This window comes from Mesoplodon mirus, assembly GCF_964341445.2.
Source record: "Mesoplodon mirus genome assembly, chromosome: 2".
NCBI lineage: Eukaryota > Metazoa > Chordata > Mammalia > Artiodactyla > Ziphiidae > Mesoplodon > Mesoplodon mirus.
Genome location: NC_138977.1, coordinates 120,534,506 through 120,550,905, shown reverse-complemented (window position 1 = coordinate 120,550,905; position 16,400 = coordinate 120,534,506). Strand labels below are relative to the sequence as shown.

Below are 16,400 nucleotides of genomic sequence, written 5' to 3'. Positions count from 1 at the left end.
GCCTGCTTCCTTCTCAACTAATAGATCTACTGACTACGTATGTGATTTCATCAACTGACTGACCAACTGTTGCTTATCTCTAGGGACGCAGTGTAGAAAAAACCAGGATTTGGAGTGCCCCCATCTTCAGTCTATAGTTCACAAGTCCAAGTTCTCCTAAACCAGGAAAATAGAGGGAATTACAATTTAGAGTAAAGAGCTGTGCTGTCGAAAAGGTAACCCCTAGCCAGCTGGCTATTGACAACTTAAGGGGTGACTAGTGTGGCTGAGGCACTGAACTTTAGATTTTACTTAATTTGAATTAATTTAAACTTAAAACTGATATTTTATTCAATTATGAGAAAACTGCCGTATGTTTGGAACAACTTACATATATCAGTCTACTTTTACAACTTTAAACTTTATGAAATCTAAGTTCAGACCAAGTATTGCCAATGAAAATTTAGCATCCAAATTGAGATGAACTGTAAGTGTAAAATATAGGCCATATTCAAAGACTAGTACCAAAAAATGTAAAATATCCAATAAATGTTTTCATATTAATTATATATTGAACTAATATTGTGAATGTACCAAGTTAAATAAGACAAAATATGTTATTAAAGTGAATTCCACCTGTTCATTTTTACTTTTTTAATGTGGCTACTAGAAATTTAAAATTACACACATGGCTTGTAAATATTTTCACTTGGACAGTGCTAGTACCAAGGGCTAATGATAAAGGAAAGAGAAGGAATAAAAGTAAAGATTTGGGCTTTATATGAAAAACAAAAATGTCTTTATGTATGGCAGAAAAAGGGTAAGACTGACTAATAAAAGGATAACCCAAAGATCTGCTTTCTTCTTCATCTCAATTTAAATTCTCCAAACTATGTGGGAATTCTGATATGAAGGAATGACAGATCAAAGATACCAAGTTTTTATTTAACAGTAAAAACCTCATAAAATGTTCCTTTCCTGTCATTCCTATATCTCTGGATGAGGTGTGACAAGTCAATGGATACCCAGATGATTGTCACATTTAGGTCAAAATATGTTTTTTTGGCATAAGTAAAATTTTTTAACTTTAGAAAGAAAAAATGTGAGGAAGAGGCAAAAAAAAAAAAAAAAAAAAAAAGCCCTAGATTGGCCTTTAGAAGACATGGGCTCGTCCTTCTAGTCCAGATACCACCACTAACCAAGGGGCGGCTGAGGACAAGTCACCCAGCTGCTCTGAGACTCAACTGCCTAACACGGAACATCAGAGACACAAGCAGTATCACTCCTACTCCAAGCACTCAGGGTCAGTGATTCTGCAGCTGTTTGACTTACCTCGGAGATACTTCACTTTAAGGTACTCTGGGCTGGCCTTCTGGCCTGGGAGAGGGTCATTTAGCATAACTTTAGTTTGTGCTTTTATCCCTTCATAAAACTGTCCCGTTGCTACGTGGCTGAGTCCTTTCATGTACTGGCACACCTCGTTATACGGTTCCAGCTGCAGACACCGCTGAGGCATTGAAGGAGAAAATGCTGTATTAGAATCAATACAGTTTAAGGAAACTTTAAAGTACTTTCTTCTTTAATCTGGAATTAGGAAAGTTTTCTCTCCAGGTTAAATCAGACCAAATACATCCTCAGTAAATCAGTCTACAGGACCAGGCCATGGTTTTTTCCTTTCTTTTTGTTGAAGTATCAGCACTACTCTTGCCCGCCCTCCCCGCTGACCCCATTCATTTCACTGAACTTGGTTGAAGAATGACGCAGAATGGCAGTTACAGTGCTTCGCACTTACGGATGCTCACCTTGAAGTTCTTAAGGGCTTCCTGCAAGCTGCCATGGTGGTAAAGCATCATTCCCCGAAGCTGGAGGGTCTGCACGTGATTTTGGTTCAGCAACAGAGCCTTTTGAAAGCTCTCAGCGGCTGCTTCAAAATTTCCCAGCTCTCTAGGTATTGAACAATAGTAATGAACATAGTATAGGCATTTCAGTAAACATACAGAATAAGTTATCCTCAGAATTATGGTTCAATCTACAAATATGATACTTTAATGTGGGTGTTTGCTTTTTTATTTTACCACTTTATAGCTACTTAGCCTTTGATGCATCATATCCTACTTACTTTTTCTAAATCTTACCGGATTATAGGATCACCATAGAGCTCTTGAAATTCTTTGGGGGAAAATTAATTTATTGATTTCCAAAGACAAATGCTTATTCAAATCCCTTTCCCCAACTCATGATCAGCTCCAACCCCTAAAAAACCTTTGTGTAGATTTTAGTTATCTGGATAGAAACATATGTTTCTCCTTTGGAAAAAAGTAAGTAGGTTATAATCATACAGAGGTATATCATTGCGAATCAAATTCATAGGCTTATAATTTAATTTTTTCTGTCACTGAAGGTACTTCACTTAAAATCCAGTAAATCATTGTCTACTTTAAAATTCTGTAATAAGAAGTATAGTTCAGAATTGTGATCATTTCAGAGTGGAAATGGTTATTACTGACCAGCCTTGCCCTCTTTCATATATCAAAATTTTTATAAATAATTGAAGAACCTTCCAAATATCCCATATGTCAACTTTCTATAAATAATGAAGATTTAAAAAATATATATATAACACCCACTTACATTTATACAGCACTTTACTATTTACTAGGTTCTTTCAAATCTGTTTTCAATTTATATACCCAACAAATTTGTGGGACAGGAAGGATAAATATCATCCCTTAAACCTAGAACAAATCCAAACACACTTTCTCCAAGTTAGTATGAGAGCTTTTCCAACTACGGCATCAGATCAATAAGCTCTTAAATGTAATCCTTCCTGAATAAGGTACCTAACAGGGTTTTACAGGGGATTTCTATTACTGTCTCTCTCTTTCCTAACTTTTATAGTACCTTTACAAGTCAGAATATTAAAAATTTTTTAAGCCAAAAGTCAGAATAGCTTTGCTGGTCAGGGCAATGCATGTAGTCAGGAAGCAAGGGTCCAGGCACAACTGCTCATACCCTATAGAGATGCAGCATAACTGTAACATTTCCATCCCGCAATTCTAGGAATCTTCAAACAGATCCTAGTGATGTGGGTATTAACCTTAGTTACTGCCTAAAAAGGCAGCAGCACCTGTAACTCAGCAGCTTATAATGCCACTATTCAAAGCAACAACCCTTGAAGGACTGACGTTTTCTAGACTAATATATACAGACCGAGGTTGTTTTAAGACACAGTAACAGGCATCACGATATGCTCTAATCCGTGGTTCTTTCTGTGTTCCAGAGAAGATCTTAATAAGTATGTGAATGCCTATGTGATTTAGAATGACCATCTCTTTTGGTTAAGAAATGCATTTTTTTAAAAAAAATCACTATTATGTGAGGCTATCCCACTCTACGCCCTCCCTCCTACCCCTACTAACTATTAGTACTTTACTTACCTATAGGCCTGTCCCAGACTTTTATATGCATCAATAAAATCAACTTTCTGCTTCAAAGCTTCTTTGAAGGATTCAATAGCTTCCTGTAAAAAGTATATAGAAAATTATTTCATTTGCTTAACTGTTAAAATTGAGTTTCTCTCAAATCACTAAAGGACATACATATGTATATATATATATATATATACACATGGTCTCTGAGTACTTTTTTTTTTAAATAGGAGGACTTAAAAAAAAGAGAGAGGTAGAAAGTACAATAAACTATGAGTCTGGAGGATTTAATTTCAATAGTAAACAAATGCATTACTATGAACAGCAACAGAGCCTTAAGTTTCTCCTTCCAAAATGGGAAAACAGCTTCTCACTATCTTTGTCATTAGGACTTTGAATACTGGTAACACCTGCATTTTAATATCATTCCCTTAATTAATAAAAACCCTATGGAACAAAAGTAAGCCTAATAGCTGTGTGAAATGATGCAAAATGATCACAGCTAGCAGCATTTGAAAGTGAGCCAACAGAAGAGACAAAAAAAAGCAAGCCCAATGTGAAATTATTTATAGAACAAGAAGAAAAGTTCCCAGGATAGCTACCTGAAGGATTCCCATGATCTACGAGGAAAAAATAAACCGTAAAATTCAGGAGAAACCTTCAAGTTGGGGGCAGGTGGGCATGACTCCTGCCAGCCCAGCTCAAGGCGGCACTCAGGGCCCACAGCTCCACACACTATGCTTTCAGGGGAGCCCTTGGGACCACAGTGCACTTGGCTGCAGGGGGACTCTCTGGGGAAATTGGTGATAAAATAAAAATTGGTGATGAAATGTTTCAGAATAAACATCCTAGGCTTACACTGGGATTGAATGTACTTTTCATTATGACTCTATTTATTGTGATTAAAAAAAATTACGAAGACATTTCCCACATTTCCCAAGGAAAAGACTTATCTGACTTAACAGCTATAAAGGCTCACAATCTCTAAGAGCTTTAATTGAGAAAGACTTGACTTTAAAACTTCTGGAATAGATCATTTCAACCTGATTAGAGAATTCAGAGCAGAAAACCACTAAAGATATCAAATGCCTTGCCCATGGTAGGCACTCAATAAATATTTAATGCCCCGGTAGGCACACAAAATAGTTTTGCAAAAGCTATACAATCTTGATTCTTTTCAGAAAGTCATTCAGCCCCTGCTTCTTGATTTTCCCAGAGGGGGCCAGCAGGGCAAGAGAGGCTGGCTTTGACTCTTCAAAGGCAATACTGAAGACAAAATCGTCTCATGAAGGAATGCCACTGAATAGCTACTGTTTGGGTGAAAGATGAGAATGGATAAATTTTAACACCGAAGAAATGTAAAAGAGCACTCTTCATTGGGCTTCCTGCCGTGACATAGTCTTATCTTTTAGGATTTGTACAGCTGTACTTTTAATTCAACAAACATGTATTGAGCGCCTACTATGTGCCAGGGATAGCAGGAGGTAAGGGGACACGAAGATGGGTGAGTCATTACCTCTGTACTCTGAGAACTCACAGTGTCATTAGAAAGCCAAGTAGGTAACCAGGTTATTAGAATACAAACTAACAGCTACAGCAGAGATATGAGGAAGAGGCTCTGGGAATAAAGAGAAAGAAACCACTAAACTGAGCCTGGGAGACCAGAAGAGGCTGTACAGAGGTGCTGACAACTGAGCTGGGTCTTAAAGAACGAGGAGTTTGGTAAAGCAAGAGGGCATCTTGGACGGGGCAGGGGGCACCGCACAGCGGCACAGAGCGCTCACCGGCACTGGGAAAGCCGAAGGGGCAGGAGTGCAGGGGGCATGGGGTCAGGGGGAGTGGGGAAGAGGGAAAGCCGGGGCCAGAAGGAAGGAAGCAACGAGGACTGGCGGCTCTGAGGAGGTGTGGGACCTCACAAAATTTACTCTTTGTAAACATGAAAACTGCTGGTAAAAAAGGAGAAGACACGCTGGAGAGGGGAGAGGATGGAGCCCAGATGGGAGGTGGCTGTGACAGAACAGGCAAGAGATAATGGAAGCTCAGATTGAGACAGTGCCTCTGAGGAGGGGGAAAGAAGGGTCAAATTCGGGAGACAGTTTTCAAGGCAAACTAGGAGAGAATTTGGTGGCTGTCTGGGTACGAGGGAGGGATGAGGGAGAAGAGAGGGCAGGAAGAGTTTAGGCTGAGAGCCCGGCTGGAGGGAGGCGTTAAGGAACGTTAGGAAGTACGGGGGAGGTCGTGAGTCCACTGGGGCGTGTGATGTGTGGGGTGTTTGTGGACGTCTAGTGGAGATGCCCAGGAGGCGGCTGCTGCCCACTGCACTTACTGCATGCTTGGACGCCAGTTCTTCAAAGTCTGATTTCTCTTCAGCTTTTAAGTCTTTGGTTTCGGGGTTCCTGTCTAATCACTGCACAGCTCTCTACCTCATTCTGCCAAAGAGGGGACATAGCAGAATCAAGATTTTGAGCCATTGGGAACAAAGAAACTACGTTCGTTGAATCAATCTCTAAGCACATGAACTGGCTCTGAATTCGCTGGCATCATGAATGCAACCATCACCACTTAAGTCACCGTCTTCTTTACTAGCTAAAGGGCAGCCAACGCCCTGGGGCTGTTCGGTAAAACTGAACAGAACAATCGCAGGTAACTCTCAAAGGAAAGGCTTATTATATACAATTTTTGAAATATCCTTACAACATGGGTAGAATTCAGTAGAAAAGTTCTTGCTGTTTTACTCCCTAGGAAAATCCAAAATGTCTGATATATCTTCTGAATTGGACAATTGTGAAATTTGTCATATAATATATCCTAATATATTTCTAATGTATTATATCACAAAGTAAATAAGCCATCACCCACTCTGTTTCTAAACTGCTGTTGACCTGGAGAGACCATCTTTAGGATATAGAGATGGCTCAAACTCATTGGTCTATTTAATACTTCGCCTCTACAGTTAACGAGAGAAAGAGAGATATCTGAACTAAGTTCATTAATCTAATTAAGGCATTTCACCACTGACTCAGTTTTCCAATCTCTGTAACTGGGACACCCTCTGCTCCTTCTATACTTCACGGGGATGCTTTTGGGATGAGTGAGACCCTACGTAAACACTCTGACCTCCTCACACGGCAGATCTATAAAATGCAAAGAAAAAGTTCCCATCTATTACACATGTTGCTGCTGTGTCGGTGGGCGTGGTGAAAAGGACGGAAGACCAAACCATTTGGTGAGACAGGTTCACTGAGGGGCTGCTAACACTCAGAGAATAAAAGCATTGTTTCTAGGTCTTCATCCGGGAGGTTTGGAATAAACCAAACTGAATTTTGGTCCATGTCCATTTTCTACTTAGTGTCTCTGTTATGGCTCTTTTCTGAAAAATTCTCATTTCGAAATAATACAAAGGGCCCTGCCCACGTTCCTAAACATGGCTTTACAGTTAAAAGTGAAATCAGGGCTTCCCTGGTGGTGCAGTGGTTGAGAGTCCGTCTGCCGATGCAGGGGACACAGGTTCATGCCCCAGTCTGGGAGGATCCCATATGCCGCTCTGCGGCTGGGCCCGTGAGCCATGGCCGCTGAGCCTGCGCGTCTGGAGCCTGTGCTCCACAATGGGAGAGGCCACAACAGTGAGAGGCCCGCGTACCGCAAAAAAAAAAAAAAGAAAGAAAGTGAAATCAACTGCTTGCATTTGTTTACTTTAAAAATTATCTGTACCCTCTTAGTACTAATAATTGGCCTTTTTTTTTTCTATTTAAGATCTTTCTCCCTCATGTGATATTCAAGGGAGAGACTCTGAACACAGCATTGTGATTCTCAATTTTTTAACTGAAGGGGACTGAGAGAAGATGAGAAGACAGAGGGCAGAGACAAAATAAACTGGAAGACATCACCTGGCAGCTGCTCAAAGCCTGCACTGCCTGTCCGAATCCTCGAAGCGGGACAGAAAGGGTCCCTGTTAGGACCATCTCCACATACTTGCAAAACGGAGATGAGGTGTATGAAGTAAGATTTGCAAAATTCCTTCTAGTTTGGTTTTTAATGGACGGGAGTTATTTTTTAGAATCCACAAAACTTCGATTAAATTACATTCTCACATGTAAAATAATCTGTATCATCATCAATACCTGATTCAGGTTTACAGTTTATAAAGGACTTTTCACACATGTTGTTTTATGGAAGCCTCACTCTCACTTCAAGAGACAGAGAGTAGCATCATCTCTGCCTGATAAATGTGGAGGGACGGGCTCAAAGGGTTCAAGCAGCAGCTTCAGCAGTGCAGTTAATAAGATTCAGAGCGAGAGCTCAGAGCAAGGCCTTCCAACTCCAATTCAGCTCTCTGTCCTTGATATGCATTTACCCCACTGATTCTTACTGAGCACCTACTATGTGACAGGCACTGTCTGTAACACGGAGGACTTACAACTTGTGACCTTTTTAGAGGTAAACCCTCTCCCCACCCTCCCAGTGTGTGTGTTTATGTGTGTGTCAGACCCTCAGAACTATTTTCCATAATAACACGCATGCTCTCTCTGCCAGAGTACCCTTCCCTGCCACAGGCTGTTGAAGCTCTTCCCACCTTTCCAAGTTCAGGGTTAAGTGCAGCCTACTCTGAATTCTCCACCTCCTGGTCAGAATGAGTGTCTTCACCTAGGCGGGCAGACCCTCTGTGACTCTCAGGCCGGCTGTCTTCAGTCGGGCAGTTTGGGGTGTCAGGCCTTGGGTGAGAGCCAGAGCTCCACTCTCAGCTGTGTTTCTGCCCCTTGCCCCAGGCCAGAAAGAAGCTGCTGCAGGACAGGCTCCCCAAACAGGCTCGGAGAACGCAGAGTCCCGGGCAGGAGGAGGGGCAGGCAGGCTGGCAGTGGCGTCCCTGCCCCACTCAGCTGAGACAGAGCCTGTCCTTTGTCCCTCACCTCCTTCTTCCCACAGCAGCCTTCAAGGGACAGTGCTGGGACCGCTCCTGCAGCCCCCAGAGGACCCGAGGCAGTGTGGCCGCCCCTGACCTGAACGTGGCCGGCGACCCCCTCATCAGTCCCCGTCCCCATCCTCCTCGGCCACCGCTGCATCAGCAACCACTTCCTCAATACAGATTGGGTCTCAACTCTGTATTTCCCCCCACGTCTAGACTTCACAGCTCCTCTGGGCCTACCAACTCAAGTCTGCACCCGAGACCTTTCAGGGCCCCTCCCCCGTGCTCCAGCCCTTCACACTCAGCCTGCCTATTTGCTCAAGGGCCTGACCATGGCCCCGCCCCCCATGTCATCACTCACACCTTCCTCTCGCCTTCAGAGCCCTTCTCCTTCCCAGCCCTGCTCTGCCTTCTAGGTCAGGACGAAGTCCACTTGTTCTCTGGACCTTCCCTAACTCCCGAGTTCAAATGAATCTTTCTCACCTCTGCTTCCAAAGCACTCTGCTTTTATTGCTTTCTTTCGTGTATTCACCCTATGATAAGTTATCTGTGGGGAAAGCCTTTGTAAACTGTATTCATCCCAAGTGTAAAGCATTATTTCTCCCTTATAACCTTTCATCCTCTCCCCTTCTGCACCTTCCTCCAAGTACCTATCAGATAGTAGGCGCTCAATAAATATCTCGATGCAAACGACTTTCTAAAATAAACCAATGAGACACTTGAGACATCATTTTAAAACCTGCCAGACTAAACCCCACTCAATTCACCGCAAAGGAGAAGCAGGATCGCTGTAGGTACACATATGGCACAGCACTTTCACCTTCAAAAGTCCTCTGTGAAAGAAAGTTAAACCTTTGTATAGCATAGCTATGGGCTGGTTTTTGTTCAGTTCTAAGGACTGCTGAAAGTCTTCGTGGGCTGTTGCATAGTCCTACAAAAAGGAGAATGAAAAAAATAAATAAAGTAGTATTCGTTAGATATTTGGACATGTCCTACTTTCGACTGATAGAGGAAAAAAAATCCCAATTTAGTTTGTGCCCTTTCTGGCTTTAAAGGAAACATTTCATGACCACAAATATTAGAAGAATGTTTACACTGTTTGTTGAAAGAGTTGATTTCAATGACAGGAGAAACTCACAAAGGTTTAATTCAAGCATACTGTCTCAACCACAAAAAAGAATATTATTTTAAATTCCATTAAAGCCATAATCTGTTATAGAAATTTTACAAATTATTTTCTGGTACTAGCATTTTATTATACTGAATTCTAAAATAATTAGGACATAGATCAACCTTAAAATGTGTTATGTTGAGATTTTTAAAATCTACTTTCTTTTGCAATAGAAAAGTGTTATTAAACTGACTGTAAGCCCACAAAAATAGCTATGGCAGTCATAAATACCACTCTGATGATAAAAGATAATCTTGCTAGATTGAGAAGCTACAGTCTGGGAAGCCGCATTAGTTCAGGTTATGGTTTTCGGGTTGTGATACCCAAAGAAATACAAATTGTACCTCTAAGTTTAATGATCACACATGACAACATGCATACCTGCTTCTCCATGCTGACATTTTCAAGAACAGTTAAGGTATAATCTGTAAACCAAATTTCTCTTCTTCTGTTTCTCACTCTTTCTTTTCTCCCCCAGCCCAGAATTCGTTACTGCTGACAGTTCAAGCAAGAAAACGTGTTCCTGGTACTTAATATTTCTCCACTGCGTTCGACTTCAGCTAAAGAAAATGCTTTCATAACTGTCTTATATCACGAGCTATTATTATACAGCCCCAAACCCAAATCTATCAAATAGCAGCTTTCTGAAGCGGAAGGAAAGGCGAAATCTTTATCATCATGAAAGGGCATGTTTTAAGGCAAGAACAATTCACCTCTGATATGAAGTACAGGGTCCCACGGTGTCTGTACAGCCGTGCTGAGGGCTGAAGTTGAATAGCTTTAGTGAGATCATTCACTGCTTCATTAATTCGTCCCAGAGGGGACAGAATCTATAAACCCAAAAATGTAATTAGGGGAGAAAAGTCCCAATGATCGCCCCTACAACTGTCAATGTTTTTGACTTTTCAATTCCGCTTCACCACCCCACATTCACAATGTGACTCTCTCAGCAGTCTAGAACCCTTGACGCCACGTACTATGCAGTGAGGTTCAAAGTCAACAGCTGAGGGGCTGCCGATCTTGTCCAGCCAAGGGGATGCGGATGAACTATGACCATGGCAATTGCCTTGTCATTGTTTCATGTTCTAGGTCAAAGCAGATGTTGCTTTTCTTGAAGTGTGACCATTTGTTCCCCAACCTATCATTTACCTTTCAAAACAAAATTTGGCATGTCAAATTAATCTGAAAGATAACTTTGAACCATTAAAATAGAGGAATTGTTAAACACAGATTGGAGTCCTCCATGGTGTCTAGCTATGCCGTCTGTAGTATTAAGTGCTGAGTGGCAATTTTTAGGATTCCAGGTGTTTTGTAAGCCCTCTTCTGTGAACGACTCTCAACTCATCTCAAGATCATCATCAGTCATGATCTGCAAGGCTGTGAAGAAACATCTGCAGGCCTGTTCTGAATGCTCTTTTGATCCAGCAATCGGTTGTGTTCAGGCAACAATGACAATACAGAAGACAGCTCAGAATGCAGAAGTTCACCCAAATGACATAAGAAAACCCAAAATGGGTATCAATATTCATGCAATCAAGCTCAAGCAATTTATCCGGAACAAATGTCCTTAAATTAGGGTTAATTTTGTTCTTATAATAGATCATTTCCATCAAGTTTACTAACTGGTTTCCTCCTCTGCAGGAACTTAAAACCAGCAAGAGAGAGAAGATTCAGGCAGGCACATCACCAGGGGCAAGAAAGCTCAGAGAGAGGAAAGAAATGGAAAATATGCCCTTAGAATTCAAGAAGCATAGTGGTCTAGGGTTATATTTTCAAAGGAAAAACATCCCAACCCAGTATATTAACCCCTAGAGACATTAAGTGAATTATCACACCCCAGCACAACAATCAATATGCATAATAATGACCAGAGTAACTAAAAAAGGTTAAATTATGTTCACTAAATATAGACTATTTCAGAAAGTATAAAAGTGAAAGGTTTCTTATAAAATAATTCCTGACATATATAAATGGTATCCTGTAATTTAGCTGGAAGAATCACTATGTCATGACATTATTGCCTGATAATGCCAGAAAAGGGGGATAGTACTATATATTTTTAAGATCATTGGAAATCACTTTTCTGATTACTAACATCATTTGGGGTACACAACTAGCTTTTTATTAGATATACAAATTTTTTAAAGCTGCTAAATCAGTCTTCTTTCTAAGTGTGCTTAATTAAATTCATGCTTTATCATAACATTTCAGCATAGCATCAGCATAATGGCGGGGAAAAGCACAGTACCCCCTCCCTGGAGCAGAAGGTCACCAAGTGAGCCACCAAACGCTCACCCTAAAAACCAACAGGACTCTCGTGCAGCAGCGAACAGATTACGGTCACTTAACCCTTAGGGTTACAATCCAAAAGTGACATGAGAAAACGAATTCTTTCATTAATTAAGAAGGAATTTCCTTCAGAAAGCCAAATTCCCAATAAAACAAAAAACTCGCTTTAAGAAACTGAACTGTAACTTAAGACACTATAATTTTGAGAACAAAAACATCATATATGCAGTTTTAAAAATACTAAAACACTTAGTGTGCCCTTTGCTTGCTAAGTTTTCTCCCCCAAGAGAGGGGGAAAAAGTCCTTTGTCCCTTTAGTCCTACCATGAAATCCCACCAGATCAGAAAATTAAAAGTTACGTTTTATTCAGATTGAAAACATTAACATAAATTCTAAAGCATTTCATATGGTTAAATGTGCAGTAAAATAAATGTAACATGAAACCTGGATAGTTTACTATTGTTTTATGAAAATGGTAAAATGGACCCATTTCATTTAAAAACATTAAAAGGGGTGCCTTTGCACACATTCCTTTCTCTGGCCTGAACGCCCTTCTCTACCTTGCTCCCCAGGACATGGTTTCTGACCAGCTCCAGCATCACCTCTTCAGTGAGGCCTCTGCAAACACCGCCCACGCCTCTCCCCTTGCCAATCTGTCCCAGGGCTCCAGCAGACCATGCTTCTCTGCTCCTGACCAAGCAGCCCCTCTCCCAGTGTCCACTGTCACACACGTTACCTGGAACTGTCACCACGTGTTGCCCCTCTGTCTCCACCGTGAGTCCCAAGTTCCAGTTATGGTCATGTCTACATGTCTGATCTACATGTCTATGTAGATAGGTTTATCTCATAAAAATTACATACAAGTGTGTGTGCACGCACACACACACACACACACACACACACACACACACATGCTTCCAAAGGCTGTAAATCTCATTTGACCATACTGTCATATTGTTTTGCTAAAGTACGTCATGTATACAATAAACACGGTGACATATTTTTCAACAAACATTGACAGTGGTAGTACACATCATAACTGTACACCTTAATACTAAATGTTACTGTTATATGTTAAATCAGGAGTATCACTCGGCCCATAGTTTTCTAGTAATTTCAACTGTGTTTAAAGGCGTTATGTATGTATGGAGGAAAACACAATAGGTTTACGGGAGTTTTAAAATTTCTCAGTAATAAAATAATAGGAAAGAAATCTGAGATTCGACTAATCCAATAACAACAGAGGGAAAAAGAAAACCACACTCACTTCTGCTCGCTGCTCAAATACCTCTGGACGATCTGGTTCCAAGGTAATTACTCGGCTCAGTTCGAACAGAGCAAGCTCAGCATTCTTAATGTCCTTGAAAAGGCATTAGCTTAGTATGAGATACACTGTTCCTCAAAACCAGCTTGAATAGATTTTCTGAAAAAACTAATAATTTAGCAATGACATAACTACTTATTTAGAAATAAATATGAACTTAGCTTCTAAATAAGAGATAGGCCAAGTTAAATAAGCTCTATTACAATTATTTAACTCACTCAAGTCTACCTACCCATCAACAGCACATGGGACCTGGCTACCTATCCCAAGTTCCACAGAGGGCAAGACATTTTCTCAATTTAACCTATTTAAACACCACATCAACAAATTTCAAGGGATGAGCATATGGACACCAGTGTGCAAAATGGTGCTGACCAGTGGCAATGTGGGAACAGAGTGGAGCCGTGTCAGTGTCAATCAAAACCCCTAGGCCTATACACCTACACCTGGAGAGGTCTAGGTACACCTGTTCTCTTTAAAATTTACACATTACTTTATGTCAAAAATATATGAGCATGTTACTTTTACATTAAAAGTGCATTGAAGACACAAGCAAATTTCACATCAAGCTGTAAAATTAAAAGAGATGAGAATGAGGAAGAAGCAGTTTATCACTGACCTTTACTAGGGCAACTTAGGTCATTTACTGATGCCCTGAACCTAACTAGGTTATTGATGCTCTGAATGTAACATTGTTTCCTTCCTAAATGTCTTCATTCCCAAATCTGAGTTCCTGCTCAGTCTTCCTTCTCAAGTCTCAGAAATATACAAATATTATACAAGATTTCTCCAGTAGGCCAGCAGGCAATCAGGACAGTTTTTTTTTAATTGGCAAAGATACAAAAGTGACATTTCTCCCTCAAGACATAATTTCATTTGAATATTTTAAATATAAAATAATAGAAAAAGTTTACGTAGAATGTTCAAGACTGAAAATTTGGACATCTGATCTTAGACCACTTCATTATTTACTATATACTCTCAGGAAAAGTCTTCATTTTTATACCATAGTGCCTTTGTTTGACCAAAATATATTGGGTTGACCAAAAAGTTCATCTGGGTTTTTCCATAACATCATGAGACATACTGTTATTCAAAACCAGCTTCAATAGGTTTTCTGAAAAAACTAGTAATTTAGTAATGACATAACTACTTATTTAGAAATAAATATGAACATCTTATGTAAAAACCTGGAAGAACTTTCTGGCCATCCAATACTTATTATAACCTTCCTCCTGCATTCCTCAGAGAAATAAGGGAAATAAGGCTCCAAAGACATATCTATCTGGGAAAGTATAATATAGGGTAACAAATTAAAAATAAATTTTGCAAAAAAAACTTTGTTCTTTTATTCAACCTTTAAAAATCGTGGAAGGAACTCAGATTCTAAGTCCTACTACACTATTGATGCCCCGTCTCTCTTTTACAGCAATGAGTGTTTCTCAGGAATTCAGTCAAGGTCTCATGTTTTTCTAGGCTTATGTCCAGCTCATCATGAAATAAAGTTTAGGCTGCCAAAGGCTGTCCTTTTGGAATAGAAAGTAACCTCAGAAGACCTGGGCAGAAATTCCCATCCCCCCACGTCCCAGTCACTTGATCTTGCAGAAGTCCCCTACGGCCATGGTCTCATCTGTGAACTGGAATGACACCACTGCGTGTTCCCTCAGAGCCCGGGGAGCGGTGAGGGGCTCTATGGGAACCCTGGTCCGAGTCCGGTCACGTAGACACTATGGCAGGCGTAACTATTCCATACTCACATGTAATCCCTTCTTTCCATAGGCTATCCCTCGGCCATAAATTGCACTAACCAGATCAGGTTCCTCCTATTCAGACCAAAACAGAAACACGTCAAAAGCCATAAACAAAACAAAACAAAACAAATCAGTTTCTGCTTAAAGCACGTTAATGCCACAAATGACAGCTCTACATTATGCTACCACTACTCATGTCAGTCAATACACAGTCCCCAACCACAAAAGTCTATATTTTTAAAGCTCATTTGAATGAGACATGAATAAGAGTTTTACATAAAAAAAAAAAAAACACTTAAAAATAGAGAAAACCAACATTACTGAGCGCTGTGCTAGTTTCTTTCGCACAGTCGTCTTACTTAAAATGCAATCCTCTCAGCAACTCTCTGGGGGCAGCACCAGCAAACACAACTCAGAGAGAAAATGGAGGTTCGGAGAAGCAGATACAGCAGTAAAGGGCCTGGGTGATGCCCCCCCTCCTAGTTTGTCTGCTTACAGGTAGTCATGAAATAATCTGAAAAGGAGAGAACCCGTCGGAGCCAGCACAACAAGGAACAAGAGGTGAGTCGACTCCACAGTCTGTTGGGGATTAATACAGTCCTTTATTCTAACGGGTCAGAGCGAGAACCAGACCCTTTCTGCAACCTGCTCCCATGTGGACTGGATGCAACGCCTCTCAGGCCCAAGGACAGAGCGTCTGCTGCCCCTGCCATCAAGTCCCTACGTGTGGGGCAGTGGTATGAACTCCCGTCTGCATTTAACCTGTGCAATTCTTAGCCTCTTCTCTGAATCCTTCCCTGCATATTTAAGAAAGAAGAGTACACAGACTCTGGCTATAAGGTCCTGAAGAAAGAACTTGACAGGACTACAGCAGATGAGCTATTTTACAGGCTAATCTATTATCAGTTTCAAATCTGAGATAGGGTGTCTGCGGGTATTGCCGAAAAAGACACATCAACTTCAATGATGAGAAAGTGGGAAAAAATAAAGGATACAAAGCTATACACTGAAAAACAAAAAAAGGCTACTATAAACAGAATCAGGTACATCACCTCAGGTAACCAGTGGGTGCATTACTGGCTACAACCCAGCCAGCAGATGGGCCTCATGGTATGTGGAAAATTGGAAAAATTCAAGTAAATAATTACAGATTTCTAGCTTCTCTTGAAAAATAAAAGAATCCAACAATGACAGACCCACATTTGGGCATGGGAATGTGAGAACGTGACAGAAACATAGGCACCGCTGCCTATTTTGATGAAGGGTGTGTATTCACCAGCTTACCATGAGCCCACCCATTGTCTCTACACTACATCAATTCACTTTGCTCATTTAATGTGCTTCTCTGGCTCCCAGAGAGTTTTGGATTTCTGATTCATAACGTATGTGTAACTGACATGAAAGGTTGTCCATGCTATTTGCTAAATGGGAAAAAGTATGAGTTACAGGACGAGAGAGGAATGGTAGTCACTTCTTATAAATAATACTTATATAGGATTGTATGGGTCAGTAGGTGCACAGAAAAAAAGCTCTCCAAAATACTAACAGTAGTTTT

At 40.7% G+C, this 16,400-nt stretch overlaps 1 protein-coding gene across 6 annotated transcripts in view; it reads right to left on the bottom strand.

Annotated features, from left to right (window-relative positions):
* TTC13 (tetratricopeptide repeat domain 13) overlaps window positions 1-16,400 on the bottom strand; it is a 70,925-nt gene that overhangs the window by 21,599 nt on the left and 32,926 nt on the right. For 2 of the 6 annotated variants that reach the window (XM_082629638.1, XM_082629639.1), the window contains exons 5-11: window positions 14,852-14,917; window positions 13,038-13,130; window positions 10,195-10,311; window positions 9,131-9,241; window positions 3,417-3,499; window positions 1,782-1,923; window positions 1,312-1,486 (exon numbers count right to left, since the gene is read on the bottom strand). In XM_082629638.1, the coding sequence (XP_082485764.1) occupies window positions 1,312-1,486; window positions 1,782-1,923; window positions 3,417-3,499; window positions 9,131-9,241; window positions 10,195-10,311; window positions 13,038-13,130; window positions 14,852-14,917 (787 nt within the window). The remainder of the gene's footprint in view (window positions 1-1,311; window positions 1,487-1,781; window positions 1,924-3,416; window positions 3,500-9,130; window positions 9,242-10,194; window positions 10,312-13,037; window positions 13,131-14,851; window positions 14,918-16,400) is intronic. The other 4 variants (XM_082629640.1, XM_082629641.1, XM_082629642.1 and 1 more) reach the window with 2 other exon arrangements.